At 42.5% G+C, this 26696-nt stretch overlaps 1 protein-coding gene across 4 annotated transcripts in view; it reads right to left on the bottom strand.

Annotated features, from left to right (window-relative positions):
* Positions 1–20073: 20073 nt before the first annotated feature.
* LOC113011001 (junctophilin-1-like) overlaps positions 20074–26696 on the bottom strand; it is a 41181-nt gene continuing 34558 nt past the window's right edge. Inside the window, exons 6-8 of one of the 4 annotated variants that reach the window (XR_003270412.1) lie at positions 24750–24846; positions 23590–23759; positions 20074–21358 (exon numbers count right to left, since the gene is read on the bottom strand). Coding sequence is in view for 2 of the 4 variants with exons in the window: in XM_026150360.1 (XP_026006145.1) it covers positions 24766–24846 (81 nt within the window). In the remaining 2 variants the exon portion in view is untranslated. Of the gene's footprint in view, positions 21359–23589; positions 24847–26696 lie in introns of all 4 variants that reach the window. The other 3 variants (XR_003270411.1, XM_026150360.1, XM_026150362.1) reach the window with 3 other exon arrangements.

Raw genomic sequence — 26696 nt, 5'->3', positions numbered from 1 at the left:
TCCACACGTACACGGGTATTTTTGAAAACGGAGATTTTCTGTTTTCGTTTTAAAAAATAATCCCGTCCACACATAAACGCAGAAATGAAGGAAAACGCTGCTATGAACATGCCAAAGCAACAGGTGGCGCTATATTCCTAACCTGTAGAAATGTTGGCCAATCAGAAGTCTAGAAGCCTCGGTGGGAAATAGTAAACAAAGCTGGGGCATAGAAGCAGAACTGAGTCAGTCGTATGTGTGGAGGGACAGTAACTGTTTGTGTGTATGTAAGCATTTAAACACTGCAGAGAGTACAATTAACAGTAACAGTATTGTAGAAATTCATTTCACCGAAACAATTACGTGGCGTAATTGTTTCGGTGAAAAATGGCGCACACCTTTGACGCTGCGTTTTCGGCGTTTTCTCTGTTTTTTTCGTCCACACGTAAATGCAAAAACGGAGTTTTCAAAACTATCCACCCTGGCCGGAGTTTTTAAAAATCTCCGTTTTCAGTGACCGAAAACGCCGTTTACGTGTGGACGAAAGGTGCAAACGCATAGAAAAATCTGCGTTTTCAAAAATACCCGGGTACGTGTGGGCGTAGCCTCAGTTTATTCACAATAAAACAACAACCTTCATAAATATCTGGGAAGTGAGGAATGCTGCGTTTGTAGCAGAGGAATGTCGTCCCATTGTTGTGTGATAGAGAATTCAAAGAACTCTTCTTTTGAACTGAGCGCTGACAACAACCTGGATGTCCACGTGCCATCCATGTTTCCCAAAAACAGTTGCTTTAATCGTTTGGCTTTTTCTTTGCATGACATAATTTTAAACTGCATTTATGGATGACATTATTGACTTGCAAGCTTATTCCAGTTGGACTTTCTAAGTGGGGACATCCCAGTTGTTTTGGGAAGTCAACAGGATGGTGATGTACACTAATAAAGTAAATATTAAACCACCTTAAAGTCTGACTTCATTATAGATCAATATTGGTAGGAGAGGATGGCTCGCAATGACAGACTTCCTCCAGACTTTGACGAATGAAAGCTGAAAGAATGAAGGTGCTTTCTGGATACGAGTCACAGCTCAACAAAGATAAGCAAGCAACTGGTGTTTTCATGGTTTCCAATTGGATGAGAGAAACAGTGGGGGAAACACTGGTTGATGACTTGAACAAGGACCCTGGTACGAACACATTACTCACGAATCTTGACAGTTTGTTTCTTGAAGAAAAAGACCAGACCTATGATGTTTCTTGCCTTGAGAAGATAACTGTGACAAGCTCTACCATGGACTTTGAACAATGATACAGTCACACGTGGACGTACACGATGGAGCTTCCCAATGCAGTCTTGGCTTTTAAATCATTAGATGCTGCATGTTTGGATGCTAAAGTCTTTACAGCATGTTCAGATCTGACTTTTACATTTATGAAGTCGACTCTAAAAAGGATATTTGGAAGAAAATCAGAGGCTGTCTCAAGTAGGTGAATTAACCAAGAAATGGTAAATATCCCATAGCAAAAGTGACAGAAAGGCTAGCCACTGGCACAAAGGGATCAGGAAGAAACTCACTGTTTGGCTGCAGTACTAAATGTGCAGTTTATCCGTCTGTTTTTCACTGGGTTAAAGACTGTCCACAAAGGTGAGCAAGTCAAGATAACTGACACAGATAAAGGTGAAGAGTGTAATCCACCGTCTGTAACCAAAGAGTGCTTTGGGATGCAGTTACTGACATTGCCTGCACGCAAATTATGTGTGGGAAAAACAGTGGGTACAAAACTACATCACTGAGCAAAGCCAGAAAGAACTGAGTGCACTGAAGAAAACAGTACAGTATGAAGTACAGTATATTATTCGTATTGTATTCTAATTTTTGCTATACAACTTTTGCACTGTCCACTTCCTGCTGCGACAAAACCAATTTCCCACATGCGGGACTAATAAAGGTGATCTTATCTTAGAAACACCCAACTGAAAACTGGTGTATTCAACAATAAAGGTGAAAATTACAGCAGAAATTGGTCTTAAGACCTTCTTTTCCAGAGCCTGAAACACAGCAGACACATTTGTTAATCCAAGTGACAAAGTGTCTAAACGGAGTATTAAAGGCCGTCTGAGACTCGCTGCCCTCCTGGATGCAGAGATGAGGCTTTTATTTTTCTTTTCTATGTTAGGAAGTTCCAATAATTATGAACATTCAGTCACATATGAATACAATTCTCTTCATGTTTAATTCAGTTTATGCAGTTTTACTTCAGTTGCATCTATCATTAGCCCATTCTCACATGAACACCCACTGGGTCCTCTACCAGAGGCCTGGGGTCTTGGGGGTCCTTCAAGGTATCTTTGGTTCTCCAAGGACTACGCTTGTTCTGACTTTATAATTTACACTGGCTTATACAGTTTTATAAACTGCCCTAGAGCTCCCTCTGGTGGCTGCTTTGTAATATTCTTTTGATTACTTTGGAAAAAGAAAAATAGAGAAAGCGGAAAATCCAAGATGGCTGAACGTAATGCCAAAGTATTACTGTTTTAAGCTGACATGGACCTTAAAATGTTGCTTTGGACGAGATTTGTCCAAAAGTATGAGTGATGATAAAATAATAATTGTCTCTTTGTTTTATTTACAAATTGTATAATAATTTGTACGTGTGAGTTATGAAAGTTTTTTCTTGTCAGCTCGCAGTAAGTGTGTAACAAGCTAGTTTGCGATAGTAGTTTGCTAATGCAATATTTTGTATGTTTTCAGTTTTACAATAGTCAAAGAGAAGGCGATGATCAGAGGCCATTCTTCAATAAATCAGCACAAAAAAGGAAAATAAGTCTGCTTACTGGAGCATTATCTTACTGTCCAGCCGGTGAAAACAAAGGGCGAGGACAGCACAACTGGAGGGAGGGAAGCTCACCCCCAATTATCCTTTCGTCCCACCGCACTACCCTCTGGAGAGCTTTGCGGTCGTAAGTGGTGCTGTTGCCATACCAGGTGGTGATGCATCCAGTGAGGATGCTCTCAATGGCACAGCGATAGAAGGTCCTGAGGATGCGGGGGCTCATGCCGAATCTTTTCAGTCTCCTGAGGAAGAAGAGGCGCTGCTCCGCCTTCTTCACTGTTTTGTTTGTGTGTACTCACCATGTGAGATCCTCCCCCAGATTTACACCTAGGAAATGAAAGCTGCTGACTCTCTCCACAGCATCTCCATTGATGGTGATGGGCATGTGTGCTGCACCTCCGGAAGTCCACTATCAACTTCTTTGTCTTTGTGAAATTGAGGGTGAGATGGCTGTCTCAGCACCAGTGCATCAGGGCGCTGGAGTCTTCTGAATCTTCTGGAATCTGAGCCACTCGCCCAGTTTGGAGGGTCATTGCCCCGAGTGCTCCCATTACTACAGGGACTACTGCTGCCTTCACCCTCTACATCTTCCTGTGTTCCTTTTCCTGTTGTTGCTATCATTCGGTATAGCTACGTCTATCACTGCAGCTGTCTTCCTCTGCTTGTCCACTGTTGAAATCTCCCAATTTTAGGCTGAAGGAAGGACAGTACTCGGTGTATTTATGCTCAATCAACAATACTTTATTTCCATACAATTCAACACTTAAGAGCATAAGGACCATCATGATGGGGAGACATGCCTGAAGAGGGTCACCGCAAGTCTCAAAATGGTGACGTGTTACTCAGCTTCTTATAGCCGCTAGTGGCCCCCACCTAGTCGTAAAAGCCCAAACATTCACATTCTTTCTCCCTAAGTTATGACCTCGGTTCATTGCTCCTCTGCTCTAGACACAAAGTCTCCTTCTGTTTATGATTCAGCAATAAAACATGTCAAGAACACAGTATGAGACATTCACAGCAGATCAAGGATACAGAGTGATGCACACTTATCTAATAAACTAATAAGTGAATATGTTCTTTTAACTCAAAAGTATAATGAGAACTAAACTACATACTGATCACACACTCTATATTAAAGGGTATAATATGATCTACAGCAGTATTCTAATCCAACTACTTTGATTACATATATAAGGTAACATATAATAACAGAATAATCTCACACCACCACGACTATATCCTTTTGGTTAGCCATCACCAGCTTGTCTGTCTGTATTTGGAAGTTCCACAGGATTTTAATTCGGTCAGTCACCTCGGAGTCTCTAGGTCATCTCGACACAGATATTCCTGCATACTATGACAGCAACTTGGTAATGGCATTCCATGTATGGCCTGCCTGCTAGCACCTTGCTCTTAGGTGTTGGTTGTCTCAGGGGCATCTTTGCACAGCCTGTGTCTGGGGTCTTGTCCAGTGTGATAGACCCCAGCCTCTATTGATCGTGTGCTTAAGGGCTTGTTCTTGTGCTGCCATGAGTAGTGCTTCTGTGCTGTCTTTCACCAGCCACCGGTAGGATTTCTGGATGTCAGTCACTTTTTCTGCCTTCAGTACAAATCCTGCAGGCGCCTGTTCTTCCAGGGTGGTTTTTCCACTTGCTCGTCTTCTTTCTTTGGTTTCTTCTGCCTGAGGTATTCAATAAGCACTGGTGCTTAGTGTTCCTGATGCATTCATGGACATTCATGTTGTTTCATCCTGGATAGGGGACACAGTAGTCTTGGGCCTCCTTTCTTCTGCTTGACATATAATCTCAGGGTGCTGGATTTGGGGTGAAACCCTCCATACATGGTCAGGAGCTTTGTTGTCTTGATATCAGCTGTTTCTATCACTTCCTTTGGGCAGCTTATTATCCCAGTAGGGTATCTATCTATCTATCGGCAGAGTGTAGGTGTGTATGTGCAAAACCTTCAGGATCTACAGTGGTTTTATATTGCTTGTATATTTTTATTGATCAAAATTCTTTGTCTTGAATTATAATTTGAATAAAATACTTGATTATTTTTGGTTGTTTTAAGATCAATATGATCGCTCAGAGAGATGTGTTTGCTGTATCAGCATGCAGGTCAGATAGATGTTTAAATGTTTTCATTCTTTTTTATGAGAGCCAAAACCCTTAATATTCCAGCTAATGACATTTAGTGATTGTATTGTTTTACTGTCATGATCCTGGGTCATGTGACCCAGCGTTTTGAGTGTTATATTTTTATCATTCATTGTAAGTTCAGCTCCTTCTATTTTCCCTAGGTTACCTCGTCTGTCTCATCTCCAATCCCCTTTTTCCTGTGTGTGTATTTACAGTGTGTGTTCCTCGTCAGTTTGTCATATTAAGTCCATCATGTGTTTCATGTCTGCATTTTCTGTGTAATCAGGTTTGTGTGGTCATGTCTGCGTCCTGTAATGTTTCCTATTTTAATTTTGAAGAGGTCATTTGTTCCATGTTCAGTGTGTTTAGTTTCACTTCCCATCATGTTTATTTGAATCAGCTGATTCCCCACGTGTTTCCACTTCCCTGATCACCTCCTGTGGGTATTTAATCTCTGAGCTCCTGTCATTCTTTGTCCGTTCATCTGTTTTGCCTGCTTACCTGCAATGTCACGCCACGTTTCCAGGTTTATGAAGTCTTCCATGTTTCAGGTTTCTATGTTTATGTTTCAGGGTTTTTCATGTTTAGACTTCTTCCAGTATAGGTTATTGTTTCGTGTCGCCTTTGTTTTTGTACTGTTGTATCAGCCTCCAATAAACGGCTCACCCTTTGTTAAAATCAAGTTTCGTTTTGCGTGTCTGGACTTGGGTCCACCTCCTCACTCCACACAGTCTGCTTCCACAGATTGTGACATTTACATAGTAAAGTAAACAATGTCAAAGAAAATGAAAGAAAAGCATGTGACAGGCGACAATGACAAGTGAGGAAACAAACAAATAAAGGCAAAAATAACAGTGACAGTTCTTTGGTAAAGACAGCCAGGGTGTGACATCTTTGTCCCAGTACAATCTACTGTCTATGTACAGTTTGTCTGCTATTATCACGGCTTTCTTTCCTTCTGTCATCTTCATCTTTCTGACTGGGATAAGTTTCTTGCTCCTTTCATATATTTCCTGTGGAAAATGTTCATTTAGTCGGTAATTTGTTCCTCTCAGTTCTTTCCCTTGTTGCTGTACCATTTGTTTATGCTTAAATCTTTCACATCAAACACATCAAACTTATTGGTAATGTCACAAGAAAAACAATGACGTCCATTAAATTGTGGATGTAGCACAACGGCAATTCCACACACTTCACTCTTTGTTGTTGCTGCTCGTCGCTAGGCCAACTGGTCAGACAAACCAGAAGTGATGACAGTTAACATCACTATTGTGATCAACCTGCACCTGCAGGCTGTGTAAAGATGCCCCAGAGACAATCCAGCACATAACAGCAGGGTGCAAGATGCTAGCAGGCAAGGCATACATGGAGCGCCATAACCAAGTGGCCGGCATAGTGTACAGGAACATCTGTGCCGAGTATAACCTGGAAGTCCCGAGGTCAAAATGGGAGACGCCCCCAAGGGTGGTGGAGAATGACCGAGCTAAGATCTTGTGGGACTTCCAGATACAATGGAGGTGGTGGCTAAACAAATGGATATAGTGGTGTTGGGCAAGCAAAGAAAGACGGCTGTAGTGATCGATGTAACGATACCAAATGACAGCAACATCAGGAAGAAGGAACACGAGTTACCAAGAGTTAAAAGAAAAACTTGAGAAGATGTGGAGGGTGAAGGTAACAGTGGTCCCAGTGGTAATCGGAGCGCTCAGGGCAGTGACTCCAGCAGATCCCAGGAACAGCATCCAAGATCTCTGTCCAGAAGAGCGCAGTCCTAGGAACAGCTAAGATGCTGCGCTGGACCCTCAAAACTCCCTAATGAAATGTTATCTTTGTTTCTGCAATGTATGCTTTCCTTTTGGCCAGATCTTTCATGAGAAAAACATTTTTAATCTCAGTAAACATTGATACCTGGTTAAATGAAGGATAGAAAAAAAAGGCACTTTGCCAAAACTGATTGCAGCTTCTACTGTCATGGTCCCTGTGCCTCCCCGGCCAGCCCAGTGTGGCCACAAGTGTTTGTTGTTTTTCTCTCGCTCTCTCTCTCCTACCTGTCTGCCTGGGCGGAGCTCTGATTGGGCTCCTGCCCTTGGCCCACGCACCTGCAGCTGATCTCGAGCGAATTGCAGTTCTCTGGCTCTTAAGGCTGGGGCTCTGAGCTATTCGTCGCTGGAATATTGAGTAACTCTTGTTAGTATTGCCTGGCTTCCTTGCGATTCTACTGTTCCCGTGTTTGCCTTCAACTTACCCTCGTCTGTGTAAACAGGTTTACCTGGATCAGCCCTTTTGTGACCCCTGGACCCCGTGAGTAGGAGAGTGAGCTGATTGTGTGGAGACTGTTTGGACGAGGAGCAGAGCGAGTGCGAAGAAGTGTGTCTCCCCAGCCTATTGATCCCCGGGACCCTGGTGTCCCCCCCCTTCACGTGTATATAGTGCACCAGTGTGATTAATAAAGTGTCGTTGAACTGTGCTACCTCGGTCTGCGCCTGAGTCCGTTCCACTCCCGTGACATCTACCTTGTGACAGAAATGTTCTTCCATCTCAAAATGACTCGATACCATTCATGACAGACATGTTTGGCAGACTATAGGACAACAAGCCATTTACAATGGTTTAAATACTTTTTTTGCATCACCCATTCAGGTCTACAGTCGTCTTATCTTTTTTTAACTGCAGTTTATTATGCATTTGTTTTTCACATTTAGCTTATGTTACAGAGCCTTTATGTGTCTGTAAACAATAAGTGTTGCTAGTCAACCCAGCATGCCACAGTAGTTGTTTTGATTCCTGATGACCACTTGGTGGTTTTAGTGTTAAACATTTTGTTAGTAAATTTACATTTCAAAATGTTGTAACATTTTCATTAGTGGGCTCTGAATCTTAGACTGAAGACACAGCTGTTTAAAACACTATTTACTGCTTTTGTAGTGGAGCTGCAATCAATGAGTTGTGTGAATCATTTCTGCTATATCAGAATCATAATTCTATAGAATCTGCAGAAATAATTCTACAGAATCATAATAACCAAATTAAATAATACAACATATAACAAAGTTACAAAATAAAAGAAATAGATCTAACATATACAAATAGTTCAATCATAAATATCCAGAATATCACAGAGATAAAAAAAAATGCTCTGAACTGTAAAACGTTATTTTCACTGTAGAGCTCATGCAAAATGGTTCAGTTATTGCACTGTTTACTGTGGATTAGATGGAGGAGTCGTACACGGACAGAGCGACAGGCAGGAATAATTTCCTGTGTTGTTCAGTGGTGCATTTTGGGTCATCTCAGTCTGTCACTTAACATGCTCCTTAGACTTAATCATTATCTTGGACAACATCTGCCTCTCTGTTTATTGCAGCTGATCACTAGATGTCACTGACAGGATTGTCTGTGAATCGTTTTTTGTACAATCAGGAAGAAACCTCACAAAAGCGCCACAAAGCTTCATCCGCTCATATCTCTGGAAATGTACTTGGACTCTAAGCTTGTCATAATATGTGTGGAATTTGGACCTAAAATGCTTCACGACAGATTCTAATAAACAGAAACAAACCTTTATCTAATGAGGCAGCAGGTACAGATGGCTAAAGATGGACCGTTTGAAGCTGAAGCTCTGACACGTGTCAAAGAAACACCAAAACAGAAGCATTGTGTCGAGGTTTGGTCTGTCTGGCCAGGGTCACGTGATCAGTGACGTCCGAAGCTTTATTCAGTGTATCACAGCTTCAGCACCTGATTCAATTATTTATAAGGAAGTGAATAATTAGCAAAATTTTTTCACAGTGATTTTGTGCAAAAAAAAACCCCAAACCAGCAAGAGAGGATGCGCTGTCATTCCTAAATAAAAACCAAATAGAATAACCATAATAACAATAAATGTGCTGTTTCTATTTTAGTAGTTCACAAGCAATTCTACCCCCAAAACATAAATAAAATATACACTATATGTATAAGTTTTTATATATTATATATAAATGTACCAGTCCAACCTCATAGCACACCCCCAACTTATTATACGATTGTGTTGTATATTATTATTTATATTGTCATTTTTATTGAATATGTTTACAAACATTAAGATGTCACAGGCAAAGGGAGACCGTGGCACACGCTCAAACAAAACAATTATTTATTCAAATAGATACACTGACCCAAACAAACAAACAAACAAACAAACAAACAAACAAACAAACAAACAAACAAACAAACAAACAAACAACACAAAAAATGAAAAACAAAGCACAACAACAGGGTAGCCCAATCACACAGAACTGTCAGTTCATACTATCATGGCTCAAGAGTTGGGTGTTCGTCTTGTAATCGGAAGGTTGCCAGTTCGAGCCCTGGCTCGGACATTGTGTCCTTGGGCAAGACACTTCACCCGTTGCCTTCTGGCTACACAAATACAGGTCATTTACTAAACAACTGAGCTCGGTATCAAAGCAGTGATCTATGTCACTCAGGGACCTGATTCTGTGGTTTATAAGAAAGTGAATCACTGGTGGGATTTGTGTTGTGATAAATAGCAGACCGGTGTGCGACACAATGACAGAGATTGAACCAGTGAGGAAGAGAGGACTTCAAACAGAATAACATAATGTGTTATGTTTTTATTTCACCAGTTCATAAGCAATTTTACCCACAGGTCCAAAACATAAATAAGAAATAGACTATACATGTAAATGTACCTGTCACTGGTCCATTACAAAGCCATGTGGAGGCAGGGACCTTACAGCACAAGCATACATTTATTAATCAACAGGACATAACATCATTTTTTCACCCCCCCAAAATGCAAGTTCAAAGCACCAAAATAGGAGCTCAGTATCACACAGAACAGTTGTGCCACTATTCTGAGCGCACGTAAAAAATTTGCAGGTGCAAGTGTTGCATTTTGAGGAGAAATTTATTTTGAGCGACGAAAAGCTGAATTTGAGTGAACAAAATTCATTCCTGCGTGCAAAAACTGTATTCCAGTGTTTGCTATTATCCACACACACACACACCAGCAGCCCCTCTCGCTCAGTTTTTGCATTTGCGCTCGCTCGCAATGTCTTGCTCGCGCTCTCAACATTTCTGCCCGTGCGCGTTTAACTCAACTCTCAAAAATAACGCCATACTAAACAGAAGCTATCAGCTGGCTCTGCAGACTGGGCAATCATAATGATTCAAGCTGCTTTTCATATTTTTGGCCACCAGATGTCACCAAACACATGAGAAAACATAAAGAAACCAAACCGGAAATGTGTCACAACTCAAGACTGCAAAAACGACAAAAAGAACTAATTTTAGTTCTTCTTAGAAGCATGACACAAAAACATTAAATGAGAGAAACAGAGAGTCCAAAACACCGGGTCACAGACCAAGAATCATGAAAAGCTACGTTGTGCACAAGTTACTTAAACTGCCTAAAGTAAATGTACTCATTACGTAGAATGGCATTTTTCAGAATCTACATTATATTATTGAATCATTGCAGATCATTATGTCTATGGTGCTGGATAGCTTTATATATAATAATGTTTCCATAGACGAAACAGAGGTTTTTAACATAACTAGAATGATATACAAAGTACAATATTTTCATCCAAAATATGCCAGAATAGAAGCAACATAACACGTAACATAGAAATACTTAAAGTAGATTAAGCTTGTCCTTTAGTAAAAGTTATCTTAAATTGCGACACGGGCGGTTGCCCGGGCGGCATCGTGGTGGGGGGCGGCATCACGGGCATGGCAAAAGAAATAAAAATAAAAAAAGCTTTCTATTAGAGCGGACAAAAAGCACCACTTAGATTCTACAACTAATTAAAATGATCTTACACAAATGTAACAAAATGGGACTGTCTACATGCGGAATGATGAATGGAATCAAATGAATGGCATACCTAAGAACACGTCTGTGTAATATCTATCACTCAACTTTGTGCAGCACTAAAAATAAAATAAAAACAGAACAAGAACCTAAAGATTAGTTTACAAGTTTATTTTTAGCAGTGACAATGACACTATTTTCTTTCACAGTTGCAATAAAAATAATCTTTGATGTTGTGTTGCACTTTCCAGCAGCCATGACCATTTTGGTAATAGAAAAGCCACGCCCACTTATGAGTTGGAGGATTTCTCATAGGACAGAGTAGAAGGAAAATACAGCGTTATGCTCCCTGCCATTCCCTAACGGCCCTGACTGTTGAATGCCACGGCATCAAAGTTTGGTATGCATGTGATCTAATTATCTATATTCCACTTTACCAAAGTGATTACAGTAACAATAATTTCCTTGGCACAGACTGAAAACAAAGACACTGGACCAGATTACACAAACACATCATGTAACATGAAATCCAGTTTTAAATGCATCTCCTTAGAAACAACTGAGGGGAAAAAACAACAGAAAATAAACATTTATTGCACAATAACACGTGACAACATGACAAACGTATCACTTGTAACAGTCAAGATGATAATTACCTTTAGAAGTCAAGCCATAGTGGTCACTACAGTGGACAGCTATTCAAAGGCTGCTGTCTTGTATTTGTGTCAGTGTTGATGGTATACTTGCACATAAATCACTACACTGATGTGTCACTCCATACTTGCCACCCACTGGGCAGCCAGTGGCCTGACTACGTGGACATTTTACATCTAAAAAACCCTTAAAATAAAGACTCTTAAAATGCCTCAAAAACACACAGCATAGAGTCAAGTACAAACCCTAGAAAAGAGGAGACTGTCATGTTGGTGTAAAATCAATACTAAAATAGACTTCACAGGAGAGATATTAATGCTTAATCCAATCACATACTTTTATTTGTCACAAAGGCTGAAATCTAACTCAGACAAAATATCATTTACACATTACAGACATTTATTTTCCATAAAGAAACTCTCCCAGTCTGTCGTCACAAACAGCATATTATCAAACTGTCAGTCCTGGGCTGTCTCCATCTCTTTGCTACTCATACAACTTCTTTCTATATCAACAGTTTTTCTTGGACTCTAAAAAAGAAAAGAAAAAATCAGACCTGAGTAAAATATTATGTTTCATAACGCACTGCCTGCCATAAACCTCGACCATGGAAAGACACAGACTTTATTCCTAATAAGCAAGTGTTCAGGCTTAAAATAGCACAGCACTAAAAAAGCAGGAGGGCCTGTTATGTGTGGGCCTGTTGCTATATTGAGAAGATGACATACTATACATTAATCAGCCTGTCAGATGCTCCAACACTGCATGGTACTCCTGAGACGGGAGCTGACATCTAAGAAAGTTAACGGGATCATTTTATAGTCTGTAGCGAGAAGCATGAAGGAAATAGTAGAACAGACGATTTCATCAGGTTAAGTTTTGAATCAGAATCCGGTCGTCTACAACCTGATTTCCAAAAAGGATTCAATGCAACTTCCAAATGTAAAGATGTGGAAGGATTCAGCACTCTGTAAAAAACTGGAAGAGCAAATAGTTTCAGAATTACAGCATCGTGCAAAAGTCTTGAGTCATCCCTGTTTTTTTACATATTTTTCTTCCAAGGAGCAAGACGCTGGAATTTCCAAGGTCTGAATCTACCAAACGTTTCCAAAGGCGACAGAGTATTGACTAGAATCAAATTATAATTTTATGTAAAATCTACATCAGACAAACAGTATCTGACACACAGAGCCAAACTTTGTGTCATTCACATAAGCCTTTCTGATGATGTTACTATTTTTGTCATATGTGCTCAACAATTCAAAGTTCATTGAAAATATTTTCTTCATTTTGTTAAATAAGAATTTCGTGTTAAAAAAAATATTGGACATATTTTATTCTGGATTAATGTGAAATATAACTATATACCATTCAGACATTATCATTAATCTTTTGCAAAGTTAAGTTGTTTACAGGTCAGCAAGATTTTTTTCCCCATATTTTAATTAACCGCCTAAAGTAAATTAATTAACACAAATTACAGCTCCTGATTAATTCTGATGGTAAGAAACAGCAGTAAAGAGTTTTTGAGATATGTTCAAATATTGCCTCAAATTTCAATGTGCAGAAACCAAAAGGACTGAAAATTGCAGGATGGACCTTTGTTTGACCTTTGACAAAAAAGATCAGGTATTTGATATATGAAGATTAAATTTCATGTCAATCTTTATATATTTTGTGCAAATCGGAGACTGTTAGAGCAGAAGGCCTATGTTCATTTCAGGTGGAATTACTCAGTGGCTCAATTTTAGCTCAGCAATTCAGAGTGTATGGCTGGGTCTCTCCACAGCGTTATTTATTGAAGCAGTGTGTGGTCACCTGGACAGAGAACAGAAAAAAGTCAGCCAACATCCAAAGAGTTTTAAATATCCTTCGACAAACCCAAAGAACTATTTCTGATGGCTACTTTTAAAAATATTACCAAACAGCTTCTTGAAGATAGTTCAAGCTGTGTTGGTCCTACCAAATACTGACTTTAAACCTTGTTATAATTGTGCAAACTCTACTTTTGCCTTATGGACTGTATTTTCATGTATATTGCACAGCTCAATAACACCGCACCTATTTTAGACTAGAAAAGTTTCACACAGTACTGTATATTCAAAGTGAAAAATGTACAGAAACAGGAATAAAATGTACTACACGCTGTTGCAGTACTAGTAATGTTTTATTTGCATCCCCCCCTCCAAAGATCACTTTGAGCAGCTTTGCAGCCGACTTGTTCCTGGCACAGCTCTCCCCAAAGCAGTCCCAGCCCACTGCCTCTCCATTCTTCTGCAGCACAGCCGCAGACCACTCCTACCACATACCTCCGCCGCCCTGAGGCCGGGGAGCCATCTGGCCGAGCCTACCGAGCCAAACAGATAGGTGGCAGCACATGCAGCATGCGGACGCAGCACTTGGTCCATGAGAAGCTAGAAATTGACTGGGGCTCCAAACAAGCCGAACAGAAGTGTGACAAATTGGTACAAACCGTACTGAGTGGAGAACGACGTATTTTTCCTTAAACTCTGGACAAAAAGAATCTGCCACTATCCCTTGGTTCAATGAGCAGTGCCTAACCGGTCCAGATGCTTGTCGACCCAGGCCCTGGGATAAGTGACACCTCATTCACCTTACGATAGTCAGCACAGAACCACATAGACCCATCTTTGTTTCCCACACGAACTATGGGGCTACACAAGGCACTGTAAGACTCTTCTAGTGGAGATATCATCTGAATTTCAGGAGCGGGACCACTCCTCCTTCACACCCCCTCTGGCCTCAGGCTATAAAAGCCCCCCTTCTCCAATACCCACTGTTCTCATTTTCATGCGAACACTCGTCGTCATCAGACGCCTCGCAAATCCTAAGAGCTCGATTCCTACTCACCCTTCAGCTCATCACCACGAATTCCCCGTCGCTCAGCCCATTGGACCGTTTTACGATAGTTACGGGTCAGAGTATCTGTTAAGATGTTAAGAATAACAAGTATCTCTTAAAATGTTTCCAATAATGAAACATTTCAATATAATGTAGACAAAAAGGAAAAATAAAAAGATAGTTATGGATCAGGACTCCCGATCCTTACTTACATGTACAAAGTCGGACTGTACAAATCGGGTCTACCCGATCTGTACCGCGCATGTGCAGGGGTTTTCTTCTTCCTGTGTTCGTTTAATGGCAGTGTACTCCCCAGTGTACGAGGATACTGCCACCTGCTGATCGAGCAAATGAACCCTATTGTAAACTGAATTAGCGTCATTACAAACGTGTATTAAATTTGATTTAGCGATAGTCGAGTGCGTTTATGTTTGTCTGTGTGGAGAGGATTGATTGGAATAGTGATGATGATGTCCGCTATCACTGTCAATTGTCAGTAAACACTTCATCTGGCTGATGAACCTACACGTGACATATTACAAAGTCTGTATTATTAACTCTGTAATTAGGCGCCATTCTTCTTATTTTACGGCGCTGTTGTTCAATCGGGGGACGCTCTTTGTTGAGGAGAAAAGCATAAATTTGTTTGTATACGGATTATCCATTGTTTAAATGTCCCGGTAGTCGAAAAGGAGGCAGAGCTGTTGAGAAATGCTAGGAGCTAACTGGGCGCTAACCGTGTCATTCAAATATATTGAATGTCGCAATGTTGGCAAAGAGAGGAAGTGACGTAAGATTTGCGCATGCGGGGTACCGATCGGGTTTCGGGTACGGATCAGGTAGTGACAAGCCTCACCCAGCCAGCTACAGCCGCAGCTCGCCACCACTCCGCATGCTCCCTCCCCAGCTGCTCCTCCCACCCAGCGTGACACTCGCCTAGGGTTGCCAGTTCTGCGTGCCTCTATTCCCCCTTCGCAGCTCGCCCCACAAACCCTCTTGGCACCGAGTTGCCAAACCCTCAGCCACGTATTCCTCCTTTGCTAAACTTTGCCTCCAACCTCGGCACCGGGATGCCAGGTTTTCAGCCACCATTTCCTCCTCTGCTAAACACCACAGGTAACCTCAGCACCGGGATGCTAGGTTCTCAGCCATTCATTCCTCCTCCGTTAAACGCCACAGCTAACACCTACACAGCATTGCCGGGTCCAACATGCTACTTATTCCGTTTCTTTTAACATCTCAGCACCCCTGCTCTCATTCACCGAACTCAGTTAATTCTCTTCCGGGCACAAATGCAGCTAGCGCTTCCATGAACAACGCCTCCTTGCTCCTTTCAGCCTCACCTGACCAGCTATAGCGGCAGCTTGCCACCTCTCCGCACGCTCCCTCCTCAGCTGCTCCTGCCACTCAGCGTGACACTCCAGGGTTGCCAGTTCTGCGTGCCCTATAAGCCCCTTCGCAGCTTGCCCCACAAACCCTCTCAGCACAGAGTTGCCAAGCCCTCAGCCACACATTCCTCCATTGGTAAACTCTGCCACCAACTCTGGCACCGGGATGCCAGGTTTTCAGCTGCCTTCTCCTCCTCTGCTAAACACCACAGGTAACCTCAGCACCGGGATGCTAGGTTCTCAGCTACTCATTCCTCCCCCGTCAAACGCCACAGCTAACATCTGCACAGCGTTGCCGGGTCCTCTCACCTCCGCTACTTCCCACCGTATTTCAGCTAACATTCCTCAAACCAGCCGTCTGACTGCTCCTACCTCCAGTTCAGAGCTGCACCTGGCCTAGACTTTTCGCCCAGGCCCCATTTCTCCAAGCTAACACCATCCAGTTTTTGCTGGCCACAGCAATTCTTCCTTTCAACCCACCGGCCCCAAAGCCTTCTCCTGTATCTGCTAACCTTTGCTAACTAATCACCGCCTGTAAACATGTGGATTTGGCCGAGCTCATTCCTCCTCCTCTCACGCAACCTGCTCTTCCTAGGTGATCAATGGCCACGATGGTTCCATTATTATACGTGGTGTGGCCCCTTCTCAGTTGAAAGAGCTCTCCCGGCTGAGTTTGCTCTAGCCTTCTCGTTATATAGAGACGTCCTCCGCACCGCTTTTCCCTCCCGAAGACCAGACTTCGACTTCATCATTATTCTCAACCTCGCGTTACGATTTGGCGGCACCGGATTCTGTCAGTACCTCATTCAGTTCGCTTCTCAGGCAGCTGCTCACCTTCAGCAATTTAACCAAGACACCTACCGGAGCAGTCCCGATCAGGAAATCTACTGCCGTCTTCGCCGCCCATCTTCTCTCTCCCGCAAGTTGTGTGGCGCTCCATCACTTCCCGCTTCCACCTGTATAGCCTCAGCCCAAAATGATTCAGCCCTTGTGCCGTCCTTCTGTTCTCTCCCGCTTGACCCCAGCTCCCGTACCAGAACCTCTAAACCCGCAATCTCCACCCCAGCATGCCTTTGCCTCACGGTTCAGACAGGCGGGGCAGGCCCATCACGCACCTCGGAGGCCGCACCATTTGCCATGACTTCAACGACTCCAGCTGTTCCTTGCCTCAATGCCGCTATCTTCACTGCTGCTCCCTTTGCGACAGCGGCCATTCCCGCCCTGCATGACCCCTCAACCCCACCAGCCTCCACCCCTGTCCACATTCTGGCACCAGAAGTTGCCTCATTAAAAAAAAAAAAAAATAGGTGCTTCACCCCCTTGATGGCTCCCAGTCTGACCCCCTCCCACGTCACCACCAGCTCACGGATTATCTACTCTGAGGTCAGTCTTCTCCGAACTCGGCGTCCCTTCGTCGGAAGAGAAAACGCGGGACCTTTAACATCCCCGGAGTTCCTTAGGATAACCCTCGACACTGAACGCTTCCAGGCTCCCCTGCCCATCGAAAAGCCCAATCGCATCACCCTTCTTCCCCAAAGCTTCCTCCTCGCTCTCTCTTGCTTCAGACGACGGCTGCTCTTCCCGTTGGGATGCTTAAACTCACTTGCTTTCACCCGCTGCATCCAAACGGCCACTCCTCGACTCTGCCATGCTGCATAGCTCTCCCAGGGCCGAACCGCATCTCTGGCAACTTCCCGCCAACTGGAACGGCATCACCTTCTTCTACAACAATCGGCTGCCCCGCCCCGACGACGTCCTGCTTTTCACAGATGCCGCCCCTTCTGCCGGCTTTGGGGGTTATTACGGCCGAAGACATTCAGAGCCTTAGCGCCCCACGGAGAGGCAGCTATGACCCCAGGTCCTCCATTTTCAGCCACGTCTTTCGAGATCTAAACCCCAGCATCGCAGAACTCATCAGCATCTCCCAAGAAGCGATTATAAAATAGCCTTGCAGCAAGCACATTGTCCTCCTATTGGACCGCTCAGAACACGTTCCATTCATCGCATCACAACTTCAACCTGCCACAACCCCACACTGCTTACCCCTAACTTCAGATCTACAAAATTGCTGCATCTCTACCATCCAGCTGAAGCATAGCGATTACTTCCTGGCGTGCACACTCGAGGCCACGTTCCTACTCGCCTTCTTCGGCTTATGCTGTTCTGAATTCACCTCCTCATCCTCGAATCCTCGAACCCCTCATCCGCTTCATTTTCATCCTCAAACGAAGCAAACCAATCAATCGGGCAGCACCACGCCTAAATACTACTTAAAATAAACTCTTGTTTAAGACCCTTCACTAACCCTTTACCTTGACCTCAGAAAATCTCAGCACACCTTACCTTCGGATCCTCTGTTCATCACCAAATCTGGCCACGCCTCAATCAGGACATGGCTCCTCTCACACTTTCGCCAAGCGCCCTCGTCTTCCGGGATTCCTCCAAATCACATCCCTGGCCATCCCTTCCTCACCGGCGTCGTGACTACTGCCTCCTGCCAAGGAATCCCTGACCACTTAATCAAGCTCCTGGGTCGATGGTCATCACAAGCCTACCTGGTATACATTCACAACATTCTCCAAAGCCTCCGTTATGCCCAGTCTTGCTCCTGCAGGGGATGCTGTCTTTGGGGGGGCTGCCCGGCCCGAGAGCCGTCGCCAGTCCCCTTCAAGGCCTTCCTCAAACCGCAGCACTAATCACACTCCCTCATCCCTCATTGCTCATCGTTACCAAGGGAGTGGTCCCTGCTAGTGAAGTGGAGATATCATCTGAATTTCAGGAGCGGGACTACTCCTCCTTCACACCCCTTCTGGCCTCAGGCCATAAAAGCCCCCCTTCTCCAATACCCGCTGTTCTCATTTTCATGCCCCCCCCCTTTTTTCTTTCCTCTCTTCTCCTGTCCTCTCCTCTCTTCCTTTCCTCCCTTTATTTCTCGTTAGTACAGGGGGTTCTGCACGGCCTGAGAGCCATCGCCAGTCCCCTTCAAGGCCTTCCCCAAACCGCAGCACTAATCACACTCCCTCATCCCTCATTGCTCATCGTTACCAAGGGAGTGGACCCTGCTAGTGAAATACTCCCACATCGTTAGCGCCTCAGCCAATTCTTTCTGAACAATTTGTCCTTCAGGTAACCTGTAGGGCTGTGAGTGCACTGTCACACCAGGACACATTTCAAACTGGAGCTCTATCAGAGAGGTACGGCTGGGCATGGGGAGAACATCTGCAAAATGCTGTTGCAACGCAGCAACATTCACTCGCTCAGCCTGCGTGTGATCATAATGGAGGGAAGGAGGGCCCTCTGACCACCACCAGTAGGCAACGGGTGAAGTGTCTTGCCCAAGGACACAACGACGAGACTGTCCAAGCCGGGGCTCGAACCGGCAACCTTCCGATTACAAGGCGAACTCCCAACTCTTGAGCCACGATCGCCCCTGTGTGACCATGAAGGCTCCTTGCAACCTGCTGAGCAACTTTGAGATGAAAGAAGGGAGTAATGCAAGCACTTTGTCTCCCTCTAGCCGCTCTGCCATACAGGCACTCCTGAAGTTCCTGAGCCTGGAGACAATTTTCTCGTGATAACTTTCCCAGTGCGTGTCTTTGCTCTCAGGTCCAGAACATACTGAATATCATTCTTAGCTGGGCTTGGACCTTCCTCACAGTTTTCCTTAATCAAGCTTCTTGCCGAACAGCAGCTCAAAGAAAGAAAATCCCATGGAGGCCTGGGGCACCTCCCGCACTGCAAGCAACAAAGGTTCTAACCCGTGATCCTGATTGCTTTCATCCCCGTGAATAAACCTATGAATCATGGGCTTCAAAGTCTTATTCCGTCGCTCCACCAGCCAGTCCAGGATTCTGGGGGAAAATCCAGAATTTTAATAAGACTTTAAATTTTCCAAGATGGTTATGTTTGTTTGTCATGTTTGCATGTGTATGTATGTGTGTACCGTTCTGTCTGAAAATACAATAGCTAAAAAAGTGTTGAGCACATTTTGATAAAACGTTGTAGGGTCTAGAGTGGGGTCATGTTAAAGTTTGGGCTACATCCATCCAGGTCTTCAAGGTCAACTTAATGATTTATTGGTTGAAAATTGACAAAAAAACCTCAGAACTTAGAAAGCACAATGTGAAAGAGTGCATTGTCAAAAACTACCATATTTCGAATATAAGGTAATATTATTAAGGTAATATTATTAAGGTAATATTATGTCATATTTGACCTGTGACCTCTCCTTCAAGGTCAACAGAGTAATAGCCATCAAGTGAACCACACATTTAAACTCATTATACAATAAAATGAATGGTGCATGTTTCATATCCACATAAATACAAAATAATTATACTCAAAGTTCTGTCATTTATATTAAAATAGATTTTAACAAGGCAAACAAAAGCCTGCACTTTGCACTTCTTTTTACTGCACTATAAACTAAGGTTTAAAAAGAACAAAGAAAACAAATGGATACATACAAAATAAAATAATATTCCTTTAAAAGTAAATATCGTCCAAAGAGTGAGCTGCTTCGGTGGAGGTTCGAGTGCATTTTCAGCCCACTGGAAGACAGATTCATTTGTCAACTAAAATATTAACATTCAACATATACAGACTGGTATTCAGCCATCATAATGATCAAAACTATAAGTGCAATAAACCAGTTTTAAATGAAATAATGTGGACTGTGAATGAAAATATCGTCTATGGTTAAGTTTTAATAAAGTAAAAAAGCAGGCACTGAGACAGAATCAGATAAAAATGGATGTGAACAGATCACTAAACAGACCAATAGAAATAGAGCTGCTCTCCTAGGAGCTGGCACAGGGAAGCAGCTTGGTGCTTCACATTCCTGTCCAGCCATTCTTACCCACTACCATGTCACTCTGTAAAACGGTAAGGCAGCTGTTGGCTTCCATCAACTCAAAGTGCATCTCTGAACTTATCCAGCCCAACACCTGCCCATCCTCTCACACACAAACTGCTGAAGCACACACATATGTGATCAAATCTGTGCACAAGCTAGATCACAACAGTCTTATGAGAACTTACATGTGAGAGAAAAGGTGAGTTGTTCTTGCTGAACTGAAGCATCAGTGCAAAGTTATCTTCTAGACAATGTATGCTTGGTGCAAAGTAAATGACGGCTAACTAACTGAACAGAAGAGCAACATAACGACTGAATGTCCGTGCTATTGTTCACTGATCATATACAAAACAAATTCTTTACATCTCAGCTGGATAAGGAACAAACTTTTTATTGCAGCATTTCAAAACGTGAAAATTTACTCAGCAGTCAGACTGACTGCTAAACAGGCACATACTCCAGGTTTTTATGGGCAGTCTAGATGCTAGGCCCGACACTCAAATCCACTCTGCTCCCATTGGCTCATCTCGCTGAGGGTAAAGGCCTGGTTTCCAACTAGCTACTCCCAGCTTCAGCTTTCACTGCACTCTGAAGTCACACGTCATCAACAGTCCAATCAGGCTGGACTTGGGCACCAAAGACTTTCACACAGTCCAGGGGTGGTGATGGTTTCATCTTTCTCCCTTGCCACCCCCCTCATTCCTCCATGTGTTTTTATCCTCTCCTCCACCCGGCTATTTTCAGGCCTCCGTTTTGTCTGTGTCTGCTGTTCTGTCTGCTGTCGTTTTTTAAAAAGGCCCCTCTGACTAGTCTGGATGGATCCACTGCAAGGTCACAAAAGTAGCTGTTAGAGTAAAGTCATTCAGGAGTCCGGTCACTGCTGCAGAGAACAAGTTATCAAGTTTTATATGCAATGGATGTGAACAGATCAACAAACACACTCACTCTCCAAGGACCATAAAGAGTGTAAAGTCACTCCTTTTTAAAAATTACATTTACACACACACACACACACACACACACACACACACACACACACACACACACACACACACACACACACACACATATATGTAAATACAGTATATTAGGTTAAAAACAGAAAAAAATTCTAACAAGCTTAAAGTGACTTTTACTCAATACAGACTGAACTCTCTGAAGCACCTTTTGTTCCAGTCTCTGTCAGTGGGATTCACAGTTTTATAATGTTGAGGTCCAGACTGTGGGGAGGCTGGATGATGTCACAGTACTTCTCTTTGCTCATAATTCCATTAATACTGACGAGATCAATGACATCAGTGACTTCAGCCCCAAACTGTGGCAGAGCATCCACGGTGTTTTACAGATGGCTGTCAACACCCACCCCGGGGCCTTTATCTTACCCCCTCCTACAGATTGATGATACTTTGAACCAACAATTTAAAATGTTTCATTCTGAATCGAATTTTTAGTTTTATAAATGTGAAACTGTTTTATATTTGGCATTTTACCAAATTTTTTCATAAATTCAAGTAAAAAATTAGAAGCAAATCATGTTTTTTCCCCTCCAACATGCTGCTGCTAGCAAAGATACATTTTAAAACTGGTTCTTTGCTAAACTGTCTTATGTGTAGACACAGCACTGGTTTATACATATGTGCCTTCCTGGGTATCTCTGGACCACTTCCAGTACAACTGCTATTTTAGATGGCTCAGAGTTCCACTGAGACCACTTTTATGTGATCTCAAATTTGTGGAAGAAGCAAATCTTCTAATAAACTGAGCATTATCACAGGAGATTCATTCACTGCAAACAAGCTCTTGCATGCTGTTGTGTGCACATCCATGGGACCAACACAGCCTTTGCTGCCCCATCGTACTCCATTCATGTTCATCCCCATCCCCAAACAAAGTTCAAGTTAAAGTGTTGTCATCATTGTGACACACTGAATAATATACTGTTCACATCACAGTTTCATAAGCAGACAGAAAGTGGAGTGCTCTTAAAATAGCAGCAGAACTTGATGGTTAAGGTAAATCCATCATACAATAGACTCAAATGTACTTATTTTGCTTCCTGGAGCATCGACCTGCTACCAGCAAAGCTTTGTGATGTTTGTAGTTTTTATGTCTGTCCGGCTGGTGAGACAGAAGACTTCCTTCAACTGAATGCTATAATGTGTACTTGAATTAAGGTTTCCAATTTAAGCCACAAAAGAAAAGAAACCTGTGTATAAATCAGAGGGATCCCATGTCTGCTTTACAGAATGATTCTCACAACTTTCATGTGAACAATTAATTATTTCTACCAACACCTATTAGTTTATTAAAAGCACATAACAAAGCAACACCTGGTAAAGTCTCCTTTCTTTATGAACCATTTGAAAACTACAGTTTGTTTACAAACAGTTCATGAAATTAATAATATCCAAAGCTGCCCTCACAATTCTGAATACTCTAGCTGATACTAATATAGTTTGCTCTTGTGTGTCAGAAATACAGGACTGTCAGGACGTTTTACCTCACATCTTAAATTTCTCCTTAGCTTAAACCCCAAAAGGTTGATTCTGTTCATCTGGATGTAGCGGAATCACATAATTACGCTACATCCAGATTGATTTACTTACCTGGATGAGTGATCGAGACCTTCTTGGCCTAAAGTTTATAGGTCATGATTGTGGGCCAAGAAGCAAGCAAAGCAGCGTAAACAGGACTGTGTCTGAACATGACAACAGCTTTGGTCATCTGTAACTGTTAGACCAACTCTAGAACTCATTGTTTTAAAGGAACGCCACCCAGTGGGACAGTGTTCTGTTTTATGTTCTGTAAAAACGGGAGAAAAGGGCTACATCACCGTTAGTAGCTGTTTATCGTCCTTTTGTAGGACAATAGTAGTAGTAACAATTTTTAAAAAAAGACCAGTGTTGCCCTTTAAACAACCAACTAAGCTTCACTTTCCCTCAGTCTACTTAGGCACTCAGTTCCAGTTATTCACTTGGCTTTCCACAGCATCACAGTAACACTTGATGTGCAATACACTGAAACCTGAAAAAATACAATGATTGGAAAAAATTACTGAATTATTAATTTCTCTCTTCCTCGTAGTCCTTTCACCAGAGGATGAGGCAAGGATGGAGTCTCCATGGATACTCCATCGTGTCCTGTGCATCCGTCAGTGTCAAACATATATTCAAACCAGGCCCAGGGGTCAGTTTTGCTAATTGGAGCACAAACGTTCCAGGCTAACTGAAAACAGAAGAATTACCACAGCAGAACTGTAGAACCGTACCATTGTGAAGGTGCAATGCAGGGATAGAACAAAAATGTGTTAACAGTCATGTCAGTGGAGTGAATACAGTTTTGAATGTAATCAGCAGCCATGTTTGACTCGGACTGATGAGCCTTTAATCCAAAAATGTGTAAAATGCAATGCAATAATTTGCAAATGTTATAAAGCCATATTTTATTCACAACAGAAAATATCATGTTTACACCAACAAATTAAAAATGTGCAAGAACATCAGACGTCATATAGCTGGAACCACATATTAAACACTTTTAGCATTGATGATGGCGTTGCCAATTCCATAAGCACTAATGCATCCCATAGCATCAGATATGCAGACTTTTGAACTGAGCACAGGTAACAAAGCAAGATGGTCCTTCTTTAGATCGTTCGTGGAAAACATGTCTGGACTAAAGAGGGACTCGTGTTCCAAAAACAAGGACCACAGTAACTCAAAGCCCCCCAACCACACTCGGATCTAATTCTGGGAACAGTTTAAAGATGTGCACCTGATGACCTGAGAGGTCTGACACTGTAGTGGAGAGGGGACAAAGCAGGGAAAAGCATTGGGACCTGTATAAAGCAATAGAAGGATTTTAAAGATAACTCCTTTTTGATTACTTGTAAAATGATAATAATTAGTATGTATTAGTAAAATGTTCCTCTTTTTAGTACCACTTACAGTTTCCAGTCTTTTATTGCCACCGTCTTAACTTCTTTATAAAGTAATATTTTCTTAAAGGGGTACATTGTCTTATTGTAAACATTTGCTACTCTTTCTGTTTTCTGTTGTGAATAAATTATAGCTTTGCAGATCACTGCACTTCTGTTTTTATATACAGTTTGTATTGAGGTTGTATTCTAAATGACCGATCTTTCCTGAGTGCACGATAAACACAACAGCAAACCAGTTTCAGTTGTGAAATACTCATACAGCTGCAAATTCTTACCCGAGCCCATATTTGGTCAGGTGAGGAAATGGACAAAAATGATTGCTAGACCTACATTCAACAGCATCACAAGAACCACCAAGATAGAGTTAGGGCCCTGTGGAGACACACAAGAAAGCTCTTTAAGTTATTTCATTTATTTTGCAACATTATGATTACTGACGCTATCAAAATCAACAAGACAAGCAGTGGGCCCCACTGACAGCATGCAGTATGTAGTGGAAACTAGTAAAGATATCCTCTTGAATTCAGTTCAGTCAGATCAGAATACTTTATTAATCCCTCAGGAAATTGTGTGGATTACAGTTGCCCAAAGACAGTAACAGTAACAGACTAAACTATTTAAATAATACAATATGTTACAGAGTTTACCAATTTAAGAGCTGGCACAAATCGCTCAACTATAAGTATGAAGAGTATCACAGAGGTGAAATATATATGATTGACATTTAATTCTAACCTGTGAACTTTTTACTGTAGAGCGTGTGCAACAGTGTGGAACTATTGCAGTGTTTACAGCGTATTAGATGGAGGAGTTGTACAGGGTGATGGCCACAGAAAATAGTAGTTGTCCAAGACAGCTGTCTAGTTCAGAGTTCCCACTTTCTTCTTCTGCAGAAGGTCTTTGGTAACATTTGTTTGTCATCTTCTTATAATCCTTTTGTTGCTTCACCTTTTGCTCTTGTAGAGACTCATATCACCCTGTGTGTGTGTGTGTGTGTGCGTGTGTGTCGTTCTTTTCTTTTTTGCTCGTTTGCGTACAACCTTTATTATACCATTTATGAATTTTGTTAATAAATCTGAACTGCAAATTTTTATTTAAATTTTGCAAGACAAATACTTGTCAAACAGGCCACCACCTACTGAAGCCTACAGAACCACATCATCTGCAAAAAGCAGAGGTGAGATTCTGAAGCTACCAAACTGGAAGCCTTCAGGCACGAGGCTATGCCTAAAATTTCTGTTCATAAAGATAATGAGCAGGATTGGTGACTGAGTCCAACACCTACTGTGAATAAGTCCAACACTGACTGCTGGCAGTGTACAACTGTAGCTCTTGCAACAGTCCTCAATCTGAGATTTGATTAATGGATAAAGTTTCCTTTCCAGTACCCTGGTACAGTCTATCTTCCCAGTGAAGCTGAGTAGTGTGATCCCCCTATAACCTTCCAGAAACTCTTCTTAAAGATGGGAATCACCACTCCAGTCTACCAATCCAGAAGCACCTTGCCAGATCTTCAAGACAGACTTAGAACAACAAGAGCCTTAAGGAAGTCAGAGCAACTCATCCACCCCAGAGGCCCTGCTGCTACCAAGTAGTTGTTTAACTACTTTGTTGATCTTGCCCCTGGTGACAGGCAAATCGTGCCCCTCATCCACACACTCTGCGTCCTCTACAGAAGCAGGTCCTCAAAGTATTCTTCCTGCTGTCCGACTATATCCACAGTTGAAGTCAGCAGCACCCCACCCCCACTAAACCCTGTGTGAGAGAGCACTGCTCCTAAACGGTCTGAAGGCCACATCCGGCCTACGACATAATTTCATATGTCAATATTGTCGCAGATGCCAACAGACTTAATAAACTGATCCGTAAGGCCAGCAATGTTGTGGGGATGGAGCTGGACTCCCTCAAGGTGGTGTCGGAGAGGCGGATGCTGTCCAAGATAAAGACAATGTTGGATAACACCTCCCACCCACTCCATGACATGTTGGTCAGTCACAGGAGCTCGTTCAGTGAGAGACTGAGATTACCCATGATGCACCACTGAACGACACAGGAAATCTTTCCTGCCTGTGGCCATCTCCCTGTACAACGCATCCACTTAACACACTGTTTGCTGCTATAAACTACACATGTTTCTTGTTCAGCTATTTATTTATGAGTGACTTATGTATGTATGTATGTATATATATGTATATACTGTACTATTCTTAGTTAGCGTATTG

Source organism: Astatotilapia calliptera, chromosome 18 (genome assembly GCF_900246225.1).
Source record: "Astatotilapia calliptera chromosome 18, fAstCal1.2, whole genome shotgun sequence".
Classification (NCBI taxonomy): Eukaryota; Metazoa; Chordata; class Actinopteri; order Cichliformes; family Cichlidae; genus Astatotilapia; species Astatotilapia calliptera.
The sequence above is the reverse complement of the archived record's forward strand: the minus strand, read 5'-3'. Positions and strand labels throughout refer to the sequence as shown.